The sequence below is a fragment of the Anneissia japonica genome, unplaced genomic scaffold (genome assembly GCF_011630105.1).
Source record: "Anneissia japonica isolate Jap-2015-1 unplaced genomic scaffold, ASM1163010v1 scaffold172582_len1462937_cov174, whole genome shotgun sequence".
In the NCBI taxonomy this organism is placed as follows: Eukaryota; Metazoa; Echinodermata; class Crinoidea; order Comatulida; family Comatulidae; genus Anneissia; species Anneissia japonica.
Window position 1 is genome coordinate 1,222,695 of NW_022725666.1, and position 22,307 is coordinate 1,245,001.

At 34.4% G+C, this 22,307-nt stretch overlaps 1 protein-coding gene across 1 annotated transcript in view; it reads left to right on the plus strand.

Moving 5' to 3' along the window:
- LOC117112790 overlaps positions 1–22,097 on the plus strand; it is a 24,130-nt gene extending 2,033 nt beyond the window's left edge. Inside the window, exons 2-9 of the mRNA XM_033255960.1 lie at positions 4,714–4,865; positions 5,191–5,286; positions 7,132–7,206; positions 8,685–8,945; positions 10,525–10,662; positions 12,193–12,330; positions 16,891–16,950; positions 19,134–22,097. Coding sequence (XP_033111851.1) covers positions 4,714–4,865; positions 5,191–5,286; positions 7,132–7,206; positions 8,685–8,945; positions 10,525–10,662; positions 12,193–12,330; positions 16,891–16,950; positions 19,134–20,916 — 2,703 coding nt within the window. The 3' untranslated portion in view covers positions 20,917–22,097. The remainder of the gene's footprint in view (positions 1–4,713; positions 4,866–5,190; positions 5,287–7,131; positions 7,207–8,684; positions 8,946–10,524; positions 10,663–12,192; positions 12,331–16,890; positions 16,951–19,133) is intronic.
- The last annotated feature ends 210 nt before the right edge of the window (positions 22,098–22,307 follow it).

Sequence of the window (22,307 nt, forward strand, 5' to 3'; positions counted from 1 at the left end):
TGTGGCCGAGTTGACTGCAGCCGAACTTTTTGTGGCCGAGTTGATTTGTGGCCGAGTTGACTTGTGGCCGAGTTGACTGTGGCCGAGTTGACTTGTGGCCGAGTTGACCTGCACCCCACCACCTCACTCACCCCATTGAAAGTAGATTAAATCAGTGTTAATTTTTAAAACATATAGGCCCTAGTGTAAAATTTATTCAGGAAAACAATGTATCGTACATGCGATATTATGTAGGTTTTTTTGCACTGTACAGCAAGGCCATATAAGATTGCAGTGGAGGAGGTTGGTGTAGGGGTGTGTAAAGGTGGACCAACTGCTGGGGTGGGGGAGACATTTAATATATGTCTGGCATATCAGACCTATACATTTAAACATTTGTCGCTATTAAAATATTCAATTCAAAACTTCATTGACAGTCAATTGACCTTAAAGTTTTAATAGATGTGAAGCATTGCACAGATCGGTTTTATGAATTACGGGGTAGCAATTGTACTCCAGAATCGGTTAGATTATGCTTAGAGGAAATCAAAGAACAAGAGTGCAGGAAGAGCAATGTCATTTTTTTTTGGAATTCCAGAGTCTAAAGATCAAGATGGCCATGTTAGGAAGAAGGAGGATGAGGTTAATGTTAGAGATAACCTGCTATCGTTTTAAGGAAAGAAGAAAGAAGTAGGGCACAGACCCTAAAAAGTAGTTTTTGAGAAGTCAGAAATATGTCAGCAATTCATGACTAAGTGGAGACAGACCAATTCATCAGACATAGGTGTTTCTAGAGACAGGACACGTTCCGAGAGACAGTTGTATAAAGTTTTAAGGGAAGAGTTAAAAAGGAGAGAATTAAGTGTGGAAAACGACTTACCGCCGGAAAGTATTGCAATTTTTTCTGCGTGCATGCTTCGTAGATACATCAGAGCCTGATATAAACAATCTAAGCTTGTAATGTTGATGTCTTTTTGTCAAAGCGCTATGTAAGATAGCGCTTAATAAATGAAATAAATAAATAAATAAGCAAGGCTACGAAGCGAATCTACGAAGCAAAAACCTGTTGTTTATTTGTATGTGCAGAAAGACTATTGTAGCTTACTGGAATAAACAATGTATTGCTTGATAATTTGTGAATGACAAGCACAAGTTTAGACTGTTAATTTAAAGTATGGAGCTGTTTTTCAATAAGGAAAACGTACACTTGACTTCCACTCAGTGTCCACGACAGGAACTTGTTTTATACTGAACTTGTATTATTTTTTTAATTAATTAGCCTAGGGCCTAGCCTATATTTTATTTACAATTATTTTACAAGATTTTAACTGTTAAAAAATGATGTCCTCAATAACATTACACATGTGAAAAGATTGTTCATCAAATAATATTTTGTAGTCTTTATTTAAGTAAGAATATAAAGGAAAGTTAACGTCCGTTGATTGTAAAATTACCAAATGTCACATGGAAACTCCAATGGAAAATAAAACTTGGCGAGCCAGTTCATCTTGTCAACCTCGAAAATCCAGCATCGGACAGCGCGCGCGCCAATCAGAACACAATAAAGTGTGTTAAAGGTTAACCTCGTGGCAAATGTTGAAAAGCTGTGAGTGACGGTGAGTAAAAAGCGAAGAAAATGTGGTCTAGCATGACTAGCCTTAATTCGGCAAGATAGTGATTTCTATAGTTTCATTAGTTAAAAGTTAACCAGTATAACTACTGTCTGCTCTCCTCCTCTTTTAGGGGAAATGTAGGCCGTAAATGACATCGAAATTCGAACATACTGAAGGCCCACCACTACAGGCCTACTGTAGGTTACCTACAGTAGCTAGACTAGCTAAATACGGTTTTAAATCATGATCGATCTATTATAAGTTAGGAAATAACAAAACAATATTGTTTATGCATTGTTTATCAGACTGACGATCCAGCCTACGATCATTGCAAAGCTAATTAAAATAACAATAACCTTCTTAGTGGTTTGTAGCTACGTTTAAAATATAGACGAGCAGATTACAAGAGGTTACGCGCAGATACGAAGCGATAATTTCTGTCTGTATTGTAGTCATCAGAAATGGAAAGGTAGTTAAAGCTTGTTTTTGTGCCCCAAGATTTATAAATCAGTTCCCAAGAAGCACAAAAGAAGAAAAATTACCATGCAGGTGATGGTATCTTAGTTTTCTTTACTCTTCTACAAATAAAAAAGTCTTTTAAGTTTCTTTATACCAATTCTGATTCTTTGTTGAACAAATGCGAGGAGTTAACTGCAAGAATCATAGTACATGATCCAGATATTGTTATGCTATGTGAGATGTTACCAAAAAATTTTCAGTTTGAAATTCAGTCTGAGGAGTTTAACACAGAAGGTTATCAGTTATTTCTACCAAAAATTATGAAAAGAGGTGTCGTGGAGTTTGATGATTTTGAAGAGTCGGTATTGGTAGAGGTTTCTATAGGGAATAATGCAAAGTTAGTGGCAGGCTGTATTATCGAAGTCCAAATAGAGATTTGTAACATGGCATACCAGTATAAGGCTGAATACATGGTTGTGTGTGGAGACTTTAATTATAAGCTTATTGATCGGAACAACTCAGTGGTAACGAGTACAAGGTTATTGGCGAAGGCAGTGCTTTTCTTGATTTAATTAATGATTTATTTTGGTTCCAGCACGTAAAAAGCCCTACTAGATTTCGAATTGGGCAGGAATCCAGCTTATTGGATCTTTTTTTTTACAAAGGAAGAATTTATTGTTGAGGAGTTAAGTATCACACCCCCTCTCGGAAAGAGCGACCATGCAGTACTATCCATCGAATTACTGGTAGGTGATCAAGTCTGTAAGGACACGGTTCAAATCAGAAATTTTTACAAGGCCAACTACAATAATATGAGAAGAAGATGAACAAAATTGACTTGGCTAATATTTTTAGAAATATGACAGGTGTTGAATTTTGCAAGGAATTTGAGAAAGTCATAAATGACTGTGTGAGGGACTGTGTACCTTTGCAAACAAGGAAAAAAATAGACAAGAAACAGTGGATGCATGCAAAAATAAAGATGGCTATTAATGAGAAACACACAAAGTGGAACAGATACCAGAAGAAAGAAGATTATCGAACTTCGGCTGAGTACATCAATGCTAGAAACCTTGCTAGCTAGAGAAATCAAGGTAAACCCAAAAGTTTTTGGAAATTTGTCAGAAGCAAATCAAAAGTGAGATTAGGAATTCCAAATCTGAAGAATTCAAATGGTGAGTGGTAATCTGTGACAAAGAGAAAGCACAGCTGTTCAATATGTTCTTCGTCTCTGTGTCTACAAATGAAAACTGATCAAATATTCCAACGTTACCAAGTAGGTCTACAGACTCAACAATTTCAACTGTAGAATTTTCATCTGAGGAAATTATTAAATATATCAGACATCTGTAAATCATATAAATTCCAGAGTTTTTAGAGAGACAAGTGACGTAATTGGCATTTTATTAAAGGACATCTTTACAAAATTACTGATGGAAGGAGGTATGCTGAAATCATGGAGTAGAGCAATGTGGTCCCTATTTTCAAAAAAGGAAATAAAAGTGATCCATTAAATTACAGGCCAGTGAGTCAAACTTCTATTCTTTGTAAAATTCTTTGTGAAATTTTACTCAATTTAGCCATTGGCTACAATGTAAATTCTTTTGTTGTTGAATAAAATCCTTGAATGAAAATGAATAAAACAATGGAATCATTTATAAGAGATGCGATCATGGTACATAATGTAAGAAATAATTTATTTTCAGATCATCAGCATGTTTTTAGATCAGGTCATTCATGCACAACTCAGTTACTTGAGGTTGGCAAAAAGTGGTCTAAACTATGGAAGAAGGTCACAGTTTCAACTGCATCTACTTTGCTTTAAAAAGCCTTTGACAGTGTCCGGCATAAAAGGCTTTTAACAAAACTTAATTCATACGGTATTGATGGAGACCTGTTGAACTGGGTCAAAGCATTTTTGACAACACATAGACAGAGAGTGGTAGTGAACGGAACGAAATCTAATTGGCAGCCAGTAATTAGCGAAGTGCCACAGGGTAGTGTTTTGGGTCCACTGCTCTTTAATATTTACATTAATGGTTTTAGTTTAAGTACCGTAGTTTAAGTCCAAATTATTTACTGCTTGTTTTTCCTTTCTTGTAAAGAACATTGAGGCTTTTTGTGGAATGCGCTATAGAAGAATGGAATTATTATTATTATTTTTTCCAAAGGTTACATTATCACATTTTTGATGCTGATTTGTTATTTATTTATTTATTTATTTATTTATTTATTCAACAATATTTCACGAGGGGGCTCTTACAGCGAAGCTGGCTCAAAGAGGCCCTCAACAGTAAATACAAAAATATAAAAAGGACAGATATAAAAATACTATAAAACATAAAATCGGGCCGGGTGGAATACCGATTTCTACTTAATCAATCCTTCGGCCAGGTGAAATCAATTCCCTAAGGCGTAAGCTAAAACAGTTGATATTTAAACACGCTATTTAACATTTTGTTAACAAAACTTGATACCATCCATTGTAAAACAACTTATGTTAGGCCTACTAACCAATTCCCTACAACACTTAGGGAGGTTGCTTTTATTGTACATCATAAAAGGAATATTTCTAGTTCATTTGAACTAAGCAGTTTATATTATTTTACTTAATTTTTAAGGGTTTTAGTATTTATCACAGATGGTATCTTTAATGCTACAGATCGCTCTTGCAAGTTTCTATGAGGAAGATGATGGCGCCATGGACGTAGTAGAAGTGCCTGCCACGGAGGCACGCTCGAGCCTTGATATTGTAGATGTCACTCCACCTATATCTAGTCCATCTGTAAATGCCCCACCACCAAAGGCAAGCAGGTAAATATGGCACTGATAGCTTGTTTTTCTTATGGCTAAATGCGAGACAAATTATTGAAATTATTACAATTTCTGATGTTTAAATAAAACTATATTTTTATCACTATGATTTTTGTGAGTTACCAAATGTTCCCTGATTCTAAATGTTGTATGTAGAATCATTATTGCAGCAAATATAGCACTGTAGTATCTATGTAGTCAAATAATGGTAGAAACAGTGCTTGAAGGAACTATATGTATCAGTAGCGTAGTGAAGGGGTGGTATTCAGGCATTAGTTTAATACAGAATATATTAAAATACTTTTTAAATTAATATTGATATTAGCTCTAGAGTCGTGACAGTCAGTGACATGAAGAAAAATCAGAACAATGAAGAGGAAGAAGAAGGACAACGATTCTATGCAGGTGGCTCAGATCACAGGTATGTAAATTTGCATTTAATTTTGTGTATTATGTTTGTAACAATCTACCAGGCTCAGTAGCAGAATGTCTATGGGCTCTCGTGGGGGCGACACCCTGGCCCCCTGAGTAAAGGGGAGGGCAGTATACAGCACTCTTCTAACAGAGCCTTGGCAATATAGTCCAGTAGAAGACATCCACAGCTAGCAAATTAGTATAATGTAATGCCATGTTTTTAACTCTGAAATAATGAATGAAAGGGCTACTACTGGAATTAACGGAGAATTTGAATTTTTAAAATTTTTTTATTTATTTAAAAAAATTTAATTGGTTTAAAAATTCTCATTAAAACGCATGTCTGAAATGAAAAGTTTACAAAAGAACACATCAAACAAATCATGAAAGTCAACAAGAAAAAGATACAATTCTTTAAATTATAAATAGTTACAGTGCTCCTAAAAATTGAATTTATTTACGATTCAGATTTATACATTAAATTGTAAAAAAATAGGGGAAATTCAAAAAGAGACACTTTACAAATCTTCACTGTAAAATCAACTCATTGTTAAGAAGTCCAATCACGCTTGGAATATTTGAGGAGGCAAATCTTTTGGTTCAACAACATGGTACCACAAAACGATTACACCGGCACAGCTGCCTTTCAGGTTTTACTTGTTCAGGAATCCAACTTTTGAAGCTACTGTAACCGACATCAACAACTTCTTTCCAAAATCATGAAGGATAACTTGGCGTCTCTCTTGTGGAGTACTCAAATTTAATATTCCATGTGGGTGTTTGTAATTAGCATAATCATGCTGTACACAAACTTAATCTTAATAATATGAGGTTTAGGGAGTGGAGTTGTTTTGGCTGAAAAAAATCCTGCAACACTGACAGGAATTTGACCCAGGGCCCTGGCGTTGGAAGGCAAGATCTTACTCATCAAGTTATTCAACTTCACTCAATTGTTTTAAACTGCTAGAATAATGGAAATGCAATGGTTGATGGCAACAATGTTTACAGCACCTGCACAAGTTAGATAATGCATACAATTACCCCTGCCATTAAAAATTTTAAAAGTTCAATCACACTTGTTGCACAACAGCAACAATTCTCTAAACAACATATGTTAAAATCGTTGACTAACAGACCTTTTTTTAAGGTTCCTTCCCGTGTGCCAAAACAAGTTTACATGTACAAACATACTTTTTAAAAATTTATCAAGTCATATATCATCAAAATGATGTGTCTAATAAATTGGCGGGAAAATATTCGGGGACGAGTAAGCTTGTCGACGGCACTGTGATAGCACTTTTTATTGACTATGCCAAGTGCCAAGTATCTCGTCCGCTTTTCGCATGGGTTGGTATATGTTCAAAGTGTGCCCCCACTTGTGCCGCTCGAGTGTACTATCAGAAGCATAACACAACAAACATACAAACGTCCTCTGTACGTTATCGCCTAGGTGTATCTTCCCCGAACTACCAGCTGTTGAGTCTAATGGTTTTGTAATGCATAACAAAGAAGTTATAAATGCTAGAATGTTACCCCGACATGTGGGCGAGTGTACTCGTCGCTGGCAGCCAACGTGTTAATAAATTTGTAATATACCAAATTTTTTATTTTACATATAATGATCATATTTGTATATGTCTATATTCCTGCAAAATTTCTGAAGCAAGACAATTGTAAATGGTTGCAAAACATGCAAATTTTAACTCTGCCTTTCTCTGCTTATATTTATTCCAAAAACATTATTTTGCCTTTAATGGCTGCCAAACTTTGTTAAATACAGCATAGGTAATTAAATTTTATATTATGTCAGTAATAAATAGAGCTTTCTATTCTGCCTGTTATTTTTTTGTAGTGGACAGCAAGTCGTTGGCCCAAAGAAAAAGAAAACAAGTGAAATTGTAGACAACCTATTTAAAAAAGCTAAAGAGTAAGTAATATGTCAACATTATATATCTTTTTAATTGTATTGTGCAGTATTAAAATATGAAAAATATTTGATGGAGACTACTGTATGTATGTGGTGTCATCATATTTATAGTAAAGTAAAGCAAACATAATAATACTATTTAATGTTATCTATAATAATAAAATATAGTAGTAGTAGTACTTTATATTCTCAGTTGGACATAGCTTTCTGGTAGCTACATGGAAGGTAACTCTTTCTGTTGCCACTCTCCCTGCTTCAACTACACTCAGTTCAGTTTTGTTCCTCCCACTAATGCCAGTCGCATCCTAGAGGCTGTTTTCTAGCAAGTATATGCTCATTGGGATTTATTTTTTTGTTTTGTTTTTAGTGTACTTTCATATAGGATTCTAATCCATACTGTAACATGCAACCTTAATTCTAAGTCATTACTCTATTTGTACTACATCAATCCAATAGAAAATTCAGTATTAAAAAAAATATGGGTCATTAACATTGCATCATGAAATAATATTGAGAACATATAAAACTATTGTGTTTTAATTACATTTTAAAATGCTGATTTCATATTATAAATGAATTGTATTCCATTGCAAATTATTGCTATAAAATTAGTTCTAACTCTACTGTAACTGATTCTAATGTCAAATATAAAATTAATGTAATGTAATCTTGGTATGAAAACATGCCAAAAACCCCTATCAAGGGGACAATTTCATATTTTTGGTCGGTGTCCCCTGAATAGGGGTACACTCCTATTAAGGTGACACTTGTTTTTGTCCTGACTGAAGGTGTTTCTTTGAAAGGGGTTCTACTGTATTGTTGTAATGTTTGGAAGGACACAGTATTCATTCACAGAATTCATAGTTGACAAGCTTTCCTGTATATTTTTAAAACATTTGAATTTTGAGACAGCATCCATTATTTTTGCCCTACATATATATAGCTGGTTCCTATTTGTGATGGTATAATTATTTATTTAAAATTTTGGCGATTTTCTGTTCCCACATTAAATTTTCAGGAAGCTTATTCACATCATAAGGTGCCCCTGACATGAGTTAAAAAGGAAGTAAAACGATATATATTTTTTATTCAACATTATAATCTATAATATTAATTATTATTGTTTAATAACAAGAAAATATCTGTTTTATATCAATGTTTAGGGCAGTTTAATACTTGAGTTACTGCTAATTAGCTCAAAGTTTGTTAGCACGTATCTCACTAATTTAGTGGCGTCGAGCAAAAATATTCATTTCTGCCCATTTTTCATGAGTATTAATCATTCCTGAAAACTTGAAACAAATCTGAGACGTTAGGAGACATTTTTGTTTGATTTGATGTGGAAGGACCCTCTTCTTAAATGTATATTTGGGTTTTTTGTTACCAATTGCTTCTGCTCTTTGTATCGCTGATATCTTTCTTGAGTTGTGCATTTTTCAAATTTGATCGAAGTTGCAATAAAGTATTATATTTTAAAGACATGGAGCAGAGGAAGTGTCTTCAGGCAGTGATCCAATTCAGCCATCAAAACCTAGGAACTTTGCTGGGGTAGGCTACAGACTGGGAGATACAGAAGATGAGCCTAGCCAGACTGTACAAGGGGGATCAGTAAGAAAAGAACAGACAGATATGCATTGTAGAATAAAGCTGTGGAAAAATGGGTTTAGTGTCAATGATGAAGAGCTACGGGATTACAAGGACCCTACAAATTCTGCCTTCCTTGGAAGTATCAGCAGAGGGTAAGGTGCAATTGTATTACTGTAAAGGTTGCCATACGAAATTTGATTGTTTTGTTTCCGTACATATTTGGTGACGGAAGTCAGATAATGATTATAAACCGTACAATTTGCATACACATTGGCTCATTTGCACTATAATGAACCCAGTGCTGCCTTCCCGGGAAAAACAATGTAACTCACATTTTTGTCAATTTTGAGATAATATCATGTCCCAACAATGAGCATAATTTATCTTTAAGCCTAATAAAATTTAGGGATTTTCCGTGGTAAAACTATGTAACTAAAAGATTACTGGGCAAAACAACATACTGTATCTCCGATGAAGATCCGCTGTTTTGGCTCGGAATTGCATTTGAGCTGATAAAGTTTGGCACCGCAATATTAACATAATAATAATATGATTTCCCCATACGTGATAAATAAAAAAATTAAGTCGCACTTGTAGCGATATTGCGTCTGACAATTCTCAATGTTTCCAAGGTAAAACAAGGTATCTGTAATGTCATAAATAACTTTGTAATACACTGACAGTTAAAAATTTTATATACAGTACATAATTTCTATAGATATACGGTCCTGGAAAATTTCAGAAGGGTACGACAATTTCTTTCCAAGTTGCAAATTTTAACTATATTTTACTTGAAAAGTGAAAATTTTTAGTTGTTTTTTTTTTTTAAAGGCTGTGGGTAGCTAAAACACAAAGTGACCATTAGGTAGAAGGAAGCTACTGTTTAAGCTAGTCCATGCATCCTGCACTTTTAAGACTTTGTGTGACAAATATTCTCTTGTTTCATATTCCGGTTGGCGCATGCGGTAATTTGGTCTCTCAACATTATGTTGGGAGTTCAAACGCTACGCTGTCCATTGGCTTGTGTCCTCAGGCGAGACAATTTATCCACATTGTCTTTCTCTATCCAGGTTTGTAAGTGGGAACCTTGTAGGCATTGTGTTATTATTATTATTATTATTATTATTATACCTCATTATAATATAATGGCCCTTTTGTAAGTGATTCCAAGTACATTCGATTCCTTCAACTTACTATCATCATAATCATAATTATTAGCATGCTCTTCATCTATATGCACAGAAAAAATTTTGCCAATGGTTTTCGTTTTGAGGAAGAATCCACAGTTGGTAAATTTTACCAGAGCATTGTCTCACTCCCAAATCACTTGCACTCAGTTTTAAATCTTGATTCTCAGCCATTATTATTAATTTAGTCTTGATTTACATTATGGTACTATTCTTCAAAGTGATCAAAATATTTTGAACACTGACAACCGTCTGGCAAAAGTATTTTACGCTTACACTTCCTCAATAAATTATTTCAATAATAATAATTTTTTACATTGTGTAGTCTTTGTAAATGTGTGAAATCTCCAGATCATCCCATGCACTGTTCTGCTATATGTATTGTAACTTTGTTGTTAAAAAATTATTGCTTATTTACTGTTACAAATACGAAGTCTTTTATGCATTATTTTTAATTATGTATTCTTAAAAGGCCTCGTATACTGTAGTTTATGAAGCAGTAAAATCTTGATTTTTGAATGTGTTCTATACTTACCTTAAACAGGGAAATTCCTCGTGAGTTGCTGCAGCAAGCAAGAGGTGGAGAAGTGCACTTAGATATGGAAGACCATAGAGAGGAAGAGTACACGGCTCCTAAGCCCAAGGTTAAAGCATTTTCAGGCACTGGCCATATGTTAGGGAGGTAGGTTACCATCATTAATTGAGTTAAATTTCTTTCTTTTTATGAAAAAGACAGCAAACACAACAATTTTTAGTTCCTATGCATGTATGCAATAAGAACTATTGTAATCACTCTTCACTGTTTTTCCTGTGTGTAGTGTGCGTTTGCGTGTAGACATTTATGCAAATGCGCATGCGTCAAAGAAAAGTTTTTGCGACATTTTGTTTTACCTCGTGATGCAAAGTTTGATGTGAAGTTTCTGCAGTGTTCAGTCAGGGCTCATGCTAACCAATCGGCAAGTCGGCATGGATGAAACTATTTTGGTTTTGTGGCAAAAAAAAATCAACTGCAGTAGGCATAGGCATTTTGAAGAAGGCCTAAATAAAAAAAAGGTTTTAATACTTGCTGAAATACATCGTTTTTTTCATTTAGATCTCCATTTTTCGCTACCTCCATGCGATGTTTTTTGTTGTTGTATGAGTAGTCATATGAAGGTACTATATCCCCGGCAGTTGGCTATGCAGCAGTGTACCCTTTGAATGCAAACTGAAGACAAGTGAAGATATAAAGGCGGCCGACTGTCGGGTACATAACGACTCTCTAGCTTAGGCTTTCCACAAAAACATGAGGCCTAGGCTAGGCCTAGTTTAGTACAGTTATTACTGCGAGGGTGGTAGATCCTTTAATCAGTGATATCGTGTTGTCGTCTAATACATTTAAATAATGTGGGTAAAATTTAAGAATGTACCGCGTGGGTCGCTTTCTTTGACGGCAGCAATGCTAGGCCTAGCCTAGGGCCTAGATCGTGTACGTTCTTGATCATCTTGATGAAAACTTTGGGTGACAGACGATCGGGCCCAGCTGGTGTGGATGATCGTGCCCAAGCTATTTTCAAATAAATTGTAGTCTAGTAGGCCACTGCCAGCTCTCCCACTCCCGATATTGTTCCAAACTACTGTAAAATGAAAATACCGTATACCTAGCTAGGCCTAGCCTAGGCCCTAGGCCTACGAAATTTTTTCAAAGAAATTTGCTAAAAATATTACTATAATTTGCCTATCAAATTAAATTACCAATGTGGTCTAAAATCATTATTTTGGGCCATAAAGACCCCCTGAATTTTTCAACCACCACACAAATTTGACCCAACCATATTTTCTGATTATGTAATCTATGATGACTTAATCAGAAAATATGGTGGGTTAAGTCATGTATCATGCATAGGAACATTGGCACCTGCAAGGCTCTGGTTCTGTTGTTTCTTCCTGTTTTCTGACTTAAAATCACACTTAAAATTGTCTTCCGTTGGCATACAATGTCGATATACAAGCTCGATAACATCACAGATAAAACAGTCTGTTGTCAATGGCTTCATATTATCTAAAAGCTAATGTCAGGGTTTAGGAAGGGAGTATCCTTTGCCCTGTGCTATGATGTTTACTGAAAAGTTGGCTTCACAATTTCATAATGGTTACTGTTTTTTAGTACTACTATATACTTTTTAATTGTAAAAAAAAAAAAAAGAAATTACATGTTATTAATTAACTACAGCCCAGCTCCTACTGTTGTTTCATCTGCTAAACCTGTGGCAGCTGCAGCCAGCAGTGGTTCTTTAGGGCAGCAAACGATTCAAGTAGATACATCTCAACCACAGACAAATATCCAATTAAGATTAGCTGATGGATCTAGGTAAGTCAATTTTATACATTTCACCCTCCAATTCGGGACCACCATTAACATTTGTGGTGTCTCGGAGTTGGTCTCCAATTAGAGGGCTAGCTTTGTGTTAAAAGGTTAGGGATGGTGCCAATTTTATTGTACTTCGTGTACTGAAGTACACCGCGGTATACGCAGCACTACGTAAGCCCTTTCGTTAATTAGGTAGGAGTGGTCTTTTTCACAGAAGCATTAAAATGTTAATAAAATAGAGTGAGCATGCTGTTTGATATCCTTGACTAATTACAATATCGTCTTCCGCAAATCTACCAATTTTGATACAGAGTTTTGTCGTAAATTTATCATCTGCCGTTGGGTTTTTCTACGAAAATCCCACACATTTTGTTCTTTTCTAAACTTTGGTTTCTAACCCAGTTGCATGACATAATTCACTCATGTTCATTTTGACTTGAGAATTTCGACAAAACTGGCTGCTAGCCAAAAAAGGTCAATCTCAACGTCTTTGTATGCCGCCAACACAAATATACTGTGAAGCAAGGACAGAAGTATGTCACAAGTACAGACGAAGAATTGTTAGCCTATGTTTATGAAAATAATAAAGTACAGTTTTAACTGCTTTCTTTGTATTATATTTATGTTCACCTTTTTAATTTTAGGAACGTTCATCATGTCTTTTGTTGGTATGACGATCAATGTTATGCTGTTTATTGATTCAGTTATGAGCTATCCAGTCCGAGTATAACATCTAGTTGCACATGTGCAAATTATATATTTTTATTTTATTTTTAAATTAGATATTTTTCGCTAGTTCCATGAACTACTATCATGGAGGTCCATTCTGGGGGAATGTGATGTGCGAAGCGCTGAACTGGGTTGGGGTGATGTTTCCATAGACACGGGGAGAACATTTAATAAAATCGAAAATTACCCTAGTTTGGAGATTTTGCTCTCCTGTTTATTTTTTTGTATTACTCTTCTATCCCTCTTTTTAAGGGGTTCGTGGACCACCCTTGGTACATATAAACTGAAAAGCATGCATACAAAATATAATTATTTCTCAATCACTGTTCTCTAAAACAACATTTTCATCACATCTATAAACACATGGTACCAGCATGCAGTGTATCCCATTCTCTGCTGCATCGAAAAGGACGTTTGAAGTCAACTAAATAGGCCCTGTATAGCAACAATAATCAACAACTACAGTAGAAAATTTCATGTGCAATTAAAAAAAATATAATAGAAATTTAGCCACATATAAGTGTCTTTTAAGAAATTTTAATTGATTTAGTTTGATTACTACATTTACATTTGAAAATCTTTGTTTTTGAAAATAATGATATTATTTTACCTTGCATTTTAATGATAGAGTCTTATCATTTCAGCGATGCAACAGCACAACAGAACATGTGCTTCTCTTCCGAACTGTGGAAGGGTGGGGGTGTGAGCAATACAATCAACAGCTAATTAATTTGTGAAACCATGTTTTTAGCCCGGTTTACAGAATGATTTAGGCAAGACTTTTTAAAATAAAATAAATAAAATTGACAAGTGCAATTAGGCAATAAAGTGGCACCATAAGTTTCAGATTAAAAAAAAATTTTTTTTTTCTACGCCCGCCTTGAAATCTTTCTTAAATAGAAAAATAATATATAGAAATTATCAATCACACAATTCCATGGTTTACAATCATCAATCAAATGTTTTCTCCTCCGCCTAGATGCTTTTGCAAAATCATTCTGCTTTACACAGTAGGCCAGGGAGTAGGCCATTTAGACCTACTTCATTCTCTATCCCGCACTCAAAATCTGTGTCCACCATCAGGTCCCCCATGTAAAATTTTTATATATGCAAGGGTATACATAAAAACACGTTATCGTAGTCTATGGAGTTTCTCAATATGATTATGTAAAATAAAGACAACAGCACTTTTGAGACTAACAATATAATATTTATTCTCTAGCTATCGTCCACACGGTGGACTTCATCAGTCTCTTTGTGAAAGTCAGCCATGCAATGGAAACATGTGTTTCAACAGTCGGATGAGTGTGAGCAATAGATTCAATAACTAACACTGCTATCTCTGTTGATCGCTTGGTCTGGACTTTGGAATGCACCTGAAAGAACGAACTGTAGCTAAAAATAAAATTAGGCTATGGGAAAAGTTTTCAGGGCTTCCTGACTGGGAATTTTTCTTGTGAACGTTCTCAGGCTGATTAGGATGATATAATAAAGTTTTATAAATACAGTACTAATATACTATGCAAATGTTCTATGATGAAATACAACAATCCTGCACTGCACACAATCTGTCCAAGGAGGTATACCTCCTTGATCTGTCTGTGTGTTTACACCAGAGAAGAATTGTACTTTATTATAGTAGCAAATTATTTACTTACTATAGTTTTGCCGACAGCGGTGTAAATATCAAAAACCTCGCCAACATATTTAAAAGTTAAAACCGTGGACGGTGCATTTTTTTTTTTTTTTACAACACATAGCATATTATTATGGTAGTATTCTTTGCTGTATAGGCATTGTTATCGTCAAAACCAATGAGCCGTATCTCGGTGGTTACTATCGTCATGCTTAACTGCTCAGTCAACAGTCATTATTCAATAATATACTATAGTTTTGCCGACAGCGGTGTAAATATCAAAAACCTCGCCAACATATTTAAAAGTTAAAACCGTGAACGGTGCATTTTTTTTTTTTTACAACACATAGCATATTATTATGGTAGTATTCTTTGCTGTATAGGCATTGTTATCGTCAAAACCAATGAGCCGTATCTCGGTGGTTACTATCGTCATGCTTAACTGCTCAGTCAACAGTCATTATTCAATAATATACTATAGTTTTGCCGACAGCGGTGTAAATGTCAAAAACCTCGCCAACATATTTAAATTTAAATCCGTGGACGGTGCATTTTTTTTTTTTTTACAACACATAGCGTAATATTATGGTAGTATTCTTTGCTTTATAGGCATTGTTATCGTCAAAACCAATGAGCCGTGTCTTGGTTACTATCGTCATGCTTAACTGCTCAGTCAACAGTCATTATTCAATAATATACTATAGTTTTGCCGACAGCGGTGTAAATATCAAAAACCTCGCCAACATATTTAAAAGTTAAAACCGTGAACGGTGCATTTTTTTTTTTTTACAACACATAGCATATTATTATGGTAGTATTCTTTGCTGTATAGGCATTGTTATCGTCAAAACCAATGAGCCGTATCTCGGTGGTTACTATCGTCATGCTTAACTGCTCAGTCAACAGTCATTATTCAATAATATACTATAATTTTTACCGACAGCGGTGTAAATATCAAAAACCTCGCTAACATATTTAAAAGTTAAAACCGTGGACGGTGCATTTTTTTTTTTTTTACAACACATAGCATATTATTATGGTAATATCCTTTGCTGTATAGGCATTGTTATTGTCAAAACCAATGAGCCGTATCTCGGTGGTTACTATCGTCATGCTTAACTGCTCAGTCAACAGTCATTATTCAATTTGTTATTAAAGGAATTACCGAAAACAGTGTGGGCTTGCATAAACGAAATTGCAGTAACATCGTTTACGCGGCTACCGAGGGTAACAATAAGAAAACCGCAGTACACGAAGTACAAAAATATTGTTACCATCCCTTAAAGATTGTTATTTGGGTCTCCAATTAGAGGGGTCTCGAATTGGAGGGTGCACTATATTTATATACTGTATATATATATATACTGTATATACTATATATATATATGAAACTAATTTGGCCTATCAACAGTGTATGGGCGGTACTAAAACTTAATGAGAAATATATATAAAAAAACAGTGATCTTAGTAAATTTTTCTAAAGCAATGAGTGATCATTAGCAAAAACAATAACTTTGACAAATAAACAGTTTCTAATGAGAAATCAGGTACAGACATTCCCACAGTATGCCGACTGCATGGGGATGGATTCTAAACAAATAGTATATTGGTCAAAATTCAGAATATACACAGAAAATGAAAAATCAAAATATAGTAAAACACCATGATAGGATCATAATATGTATGGAACAGCAGTATAGAATAAATATAAATACAGTATATATGAAGTCTGTAGCATAGTCTAATAAATATACAGTAATATAATTAACAGAAATAGTGGTAGGAGTGAACAATGAATCTATATTGGCTGGCTTAGTTACTATCTTTGATGAATGTGTACTCACTTGCAAAGCCCATGTCTATATAATAATACTGTAATACATATAATTGGCATGTATTTTTGGAAAGTATTGTATACTTTATCAAGTTGTTTACATGAGGTTCAAAAGAAGCTTATGTAAATACAGGAGAAGGTTGTTCACTATGTTTTCATGCAACTGTTTTCAGTGATAAAATCTGCAAAATCCCTGCAACATTCAATACAACATTGAAATCTCATGGAAAAATATCAAATGTTTCTATATTAAATGCATAGATTGAAACCATTAAATGACACTAAGTGCTTGAAATTATAGCCTGGCAGAGAATATAGGAACCATATTTCATATTTGGGTTTTGTTTTATTTTCTTTACAGGTTAGTTGGAAAATTCAATCACTCTCATACCTTAGCTGATATCAGGAATTTCATTGTTGCGTATCCTTTTTATAATATTTTGTTTCACATGATCTGTATTATTCATACTAATGGTGATGATAAAAATCTGCATGTCTAAGAATTGATTGTTTGATTTTATGTACTATTCAAAGAAAGTCTTGAGGTGCATTGTATTATTGATTGTAGTTAATAATTAAATACAATTTTGATATTTTAATTGCTGATGATTTTGATGTATGCCTGACAATGTGAGTCTCATCAGTACTGCTGTAGTAGAAATCCTGATGTAAAGTCTGCTACTTATATGATTAATAGAAAGTTGGTGCTTACAGTATCTTCCAAAATACCTGTGTTTTTGGTGTCAATCACATTTTCTTGATTATAAACCATAATGTAGTTCATAGAACACCAACGTATGTATGGTGTCTCTAGTTGTACGATGAGAGCGGCCAGAAAAATGTAAAATGCTTTTTAAATTCTTCAAATTCAAACCTTTTGAAGACAATTTAAACTATTTTAAGATTTCTATATTTTTAGGGCAACTTGTCATAAATTCACTTGATCTTCAAACAAGATCTGAATAAATTTTATTTTATTTTGTGTGGGATGCTTTTTTGATTGACCAAGTTGAAGGCTTTTCTGAAATTTACAAGAGTTATTTTTGTTCACTGCCATTCCTCAGTTGTCATACAGCACAAAAATATGCTTGTTGATTTTGGTGTTTATTCCATTTTTAGTTCTGTCAACTCTTTCAAATAACCCAAAGACACATTTCTTGGTGTTTTGTTGATGCTTTCATGTTTTTGGAAACTGCTTATTGTATCAAGTGCCTTGATATTTTTATTTTCATTTTTTATCACAACCAAAAACAGTACAAATACCTACCTAATCCTTATTAAGTCATTTATGTAGTGCATTATTTCTTTTGAAAGGGATTGCTACATGAGTAGGACAGTGATAAGGTTTACTATATTGGCAATCCTTGCCCCATATGTGGTTTAAAAAAAAAAAAAAAAAAAATCCCATATGGTTCTGAACAGGTTTTGGGTGAGACAGAATTTCCATTATTATTAGTCATACCAATATTCTAGGAGATTTATGACTTTGATAGAGCCTAATTTTCGACATGAAACATACACCATTTGTTAATACTACTTCCAGACCAAATTTGGTTTTTGTGTCTCTTATTTTTCTAAGTAAGGTAGTGTTTCGAAATTAGGGTATCTTGAATTGGGGCTGAATTTGTCACTTAACCAGTGCTGGTGGTATCCAATGAAAAGAGGCTATACAGTATGGATGGTAGCTTGTTGCTCAGTGGTGGTGATTCACATTATTTTAAATTGCTTCTTTAATTTTTATATTGGATATATTTATTTTTAGTTATTACTCCAATTTTTTCTCAATATATGGCCAGTCATTTAGCATCTGCTGAAAGTATGTCCACTCATTGATTTGTCTGTCCTTTGATTATTGCTGGGTTTACCAGTAAATATTTCCCACACGTATTGCATTCAATTTTATGAGCAACACAACATTGTTTTCCTGTTGGAATCGTTCGTTTATAAGAAGTTGTGTTTTCATTATAAATTGCATGTGCAGACTATCCTATATTATATTTTAAAAATGTTATGACCTGCACCTGCACAATTCAACAAGAAATATATTGTAGCACCATCCTTTTAGTTGTCTTACAAGGGCAAAACGAGGAGTTTTCACACTACGAAAGCAACACATGCGAGTATTCATTGTTCAAAGTATGTTAGTACAGTTCAGTGGAAGGTAGCAGACTATTTGTATGTGGAATGGACTACTTCAGTGAGAGCCGCTGATACAAAGGTGTATGTTCACTAAATAACAGAATACAATATAATAAAGTGACAATGTTTACCCAAAATTTTGACACCCAAAAAGTCAATTAAGCTTTTAAAAAATATGTAAAGAAAAGGGGATGTCTACATCTATCACAATGTTTCAGCATGTACTAAGAATGTATAATCCAGTTTTAATATTTAGAATTGGGGATGTTCATTTTCTTTAATGAGCATTTAGCAAGATGTCTGGCAAGAAGATTTTTAATGTTAACTGATAATTGCATGACCATTCATATTAAGTTCATGATGATAAATGTTGTTCCTGTTTATAAATAGTCAATTAAGTGATTAAATTGGAGCTAGATTTAGAATTTGTTCCTGAAATGTTCATTTTCTTAACTGAGCATTAAGCAAGATATCTGGCAAGAAGAAACAGTCTCTCAAAAAAATTGTGGGAGGAAAGACTAAGAAAGAATCTCCTGAAAAGGTTCCTGAAAGGAAGTTAGAGAATTCATCTTTCAAAAGAAGGTCCTGGACAATGCAGGAAAAAGTTGATATTATACAGTGGCATAGGGAAAATAAGTCGAGCCAATCATCAACAGCCATGCTGTTTGGATGCGACAGGAAACGTATTCGTGAGTGGGACCGAAATTACGAAGAGTTATTGCTTCTTAGTAGTACATCAGGATTGAGTAAAAAGAAAAAGATGCATAGCGGTAAAAAGCCACTGAGCTATGAATTGGACTACAAGCTTCTACTTTTCTTAGACCAACAGCGTAAACGTAGAATACAGGTTACTAATATTATGCTGCAGAGTAAAGCCTGTGAATTAGCCAACCAACTCAACATTTATAATTTCAATGCATCAAGTGGATGGTTGTCGAGATGGAAAAAACGGTCAAATGTTGCCATACAATTGGGAACCAATGAACATTTTTGTAATGATTCCCAGCAGCAGATGATCCAATTCCAAAAGGAAATAATCAACAAGCGAAAAGAACATGATATAAAAAACTTCCATATATTAACTATGCACCAAATAGTTGTTAGGTTTGATAGTACAAGTGACATCATACATGTAAGTAAAGAAAAGGTAATGCATGGACCACCAACAGATATCAGTGGAAAAGAGCTTATACAGGTGCCACACATGAATGATAGCAGAGAAGAGTTATTACAGGGATCATCAACAAATATCAGTGAAGAGGAGCTCGTACGGATGCCACTGATGAATGATAGCAGAGAAGAGTTTTTTCAGGGATCACCAACAAATGTCAGTGAAGAGGAGCTTGTACAGATGCCACTGACAAATGACTGTAGAGAAGAGTTAATACATGGACCACCAACAAATGTCAGTGTACAGATGTCACTGACAAATGACTGTAGAGAAGAGTTAATTCTGAGACCACCAACAAATGCTGTTGGAGAAAAGTTAATACAGGTACCAACAACAGGAGATACTGGAGAAAGTTTATTATGGAAGAGAGGATTCACAGTCTGTTTTTGTGTTTGTGCTGATGGCCATAAGTTACCAGCATGTATTGTCTTCAAGAAACAAAATGGAGATATATCTCCACCTGTTAAATCTCCATTTTGCATGCCAGTTAATATTAGAGTAGGAGCTTCCTCTAATGGACGGATGCACGGCCAATGGTTAGGCAGTATACTGAATGTGTTACGAGATTTTGATGAAACTGACCCATTGTTGTTAATTTTGAACCGACACAATACTTATAACTTTACTAAAACATGTGAAATTCTAAAAAAATTGAACATAGAAACAGTTTGCATACCTGGTGCTTGTACTAATGTTTCCCAATGGATAGATGCCTGTATAAATGTGCCATTTAAGAAAAAGTTTTATGAACTTTGGAAGGCTTGGCTGTCGACTAATAAGGAAAGGACCTTTGATGGGAGCTTAAAGGCTCCATCACGATATCAAGTGATAAACTGGATCAGCGAGGCCTGGGAATCCATATCAGAAAAAGAATTAAGCCAAGTGTTTTTGAGATGTGGCATTTCAAATGCATTGGATGGATCACAGAATAGTGAAATAAAGGGTTGTAGTGAGCTCACACTACCAAAAAAAGAGTTGGAAAACGATTTGACATGGGTTGTATTTAATGATGAATGTGAAGATGCTGTTATCGAGTTTGAGGGATTTGGTGATGAGGATGATGACTATGATATTTAAGAAAAGACATTATATTGTTTAATTTCAAAGTGTATTACCTGTGTTTAGATTCAGTAACAGTGGCAAAAAAGTGTACAGTATCTGTTATTTTCTTATTTGACAAATCTTGATAAATCTGGTATTAACTGCCAGCTAAAGCTAATGCTATTGAACGTTAGATGTCCCAAGTCGCCTGCAAGCTGCGATATAGAAACCAGGATGCACTCCAACAAGTAAGCAAAAATCTTCCGGAAACTAACCAATTTTCCGCAAATTTATAATCTGGAGTCAGTTTGCAATTGGTATTACCATGCACATCAAAATATAATTAGAAGTTTTAAGAAAGTCTATTTAACTACATCTTCAGGAAGTGGCTTCTTCTAACTTGTGACCCCTGTATTGCTTACCGAGCCAGTCTCTGCAAGAGTTAACAAATTTTAAGTAATACAACATATTTTAGTACAGTACTGTATACTGTAAAACCTTAAATTTAAGGCCTTTTGAGAATGAATGCTGTAAGTTCTAGGAAGTAGTACTATAAAACAATTATAAATAGGGCCACTGTGATGTTACTGTATACTGCAAACCAAGCATGTTTTTAATTATTTTGTTTCTTTGAAATTCATGTACATTGTACGTACACTACTATCTCGTAAAGAAGCCTATGCTATCTTGAAAAGCCCATGGGTTTCTTTAGAGGCTAAATTTGCAAACTGAAGAGGTGGGCTTCAATTCGAGATGGGCTTCTTTTCGAGATTAAGCCCATTGGGCTTCAAATCTATAGGTTTTACAGTATTTATTATTATGTTGATTTTGTACAGCTTACATAACGGTAATAATTTGGTAAAGCAATGTTAAATTATTTGAGAATATGTCTTTTTTTTATTACTTATAGTGATACAGTATTAAACTTTTAAAAAATTACTAGATTTCCATAAAAATATTAAAATTATGCTATAACAAAAAGGGAGTACAATATTTTCAATATTTAACTATTTCCAAATTAAACTATTTGTTGTAAGCAGCATTAAGATACACAATTTAGATTTGTGATATTAATTTTTTTTAGATTCATTGCAAAAATTAGATTCACACATAAAAAAAACAAAGGTATTGGTGAAAGCTTGTGGAATTCATACAATACTTAGGCTAAAAGAGCTGTATTTTGTGTGCTACAGTAAATTAATTGGTAGAATTTCAAATGTTTGTTTTCCTTAAGTGATGAATACAGATCACATCCCCAATATGCAGCCCAGAGCTTTGTTCTAATGACAACATTTCCAAATAAGGAATACAGTGTGGACAATCAGACAATTGAAGATGCCAAACTACAGAATGCAGTGCTGGTCCAGAGACTCCGATGAGGAAAAATTCCTGGTCATTTTACTGGTGGATCGGATCTGGAATTGGTT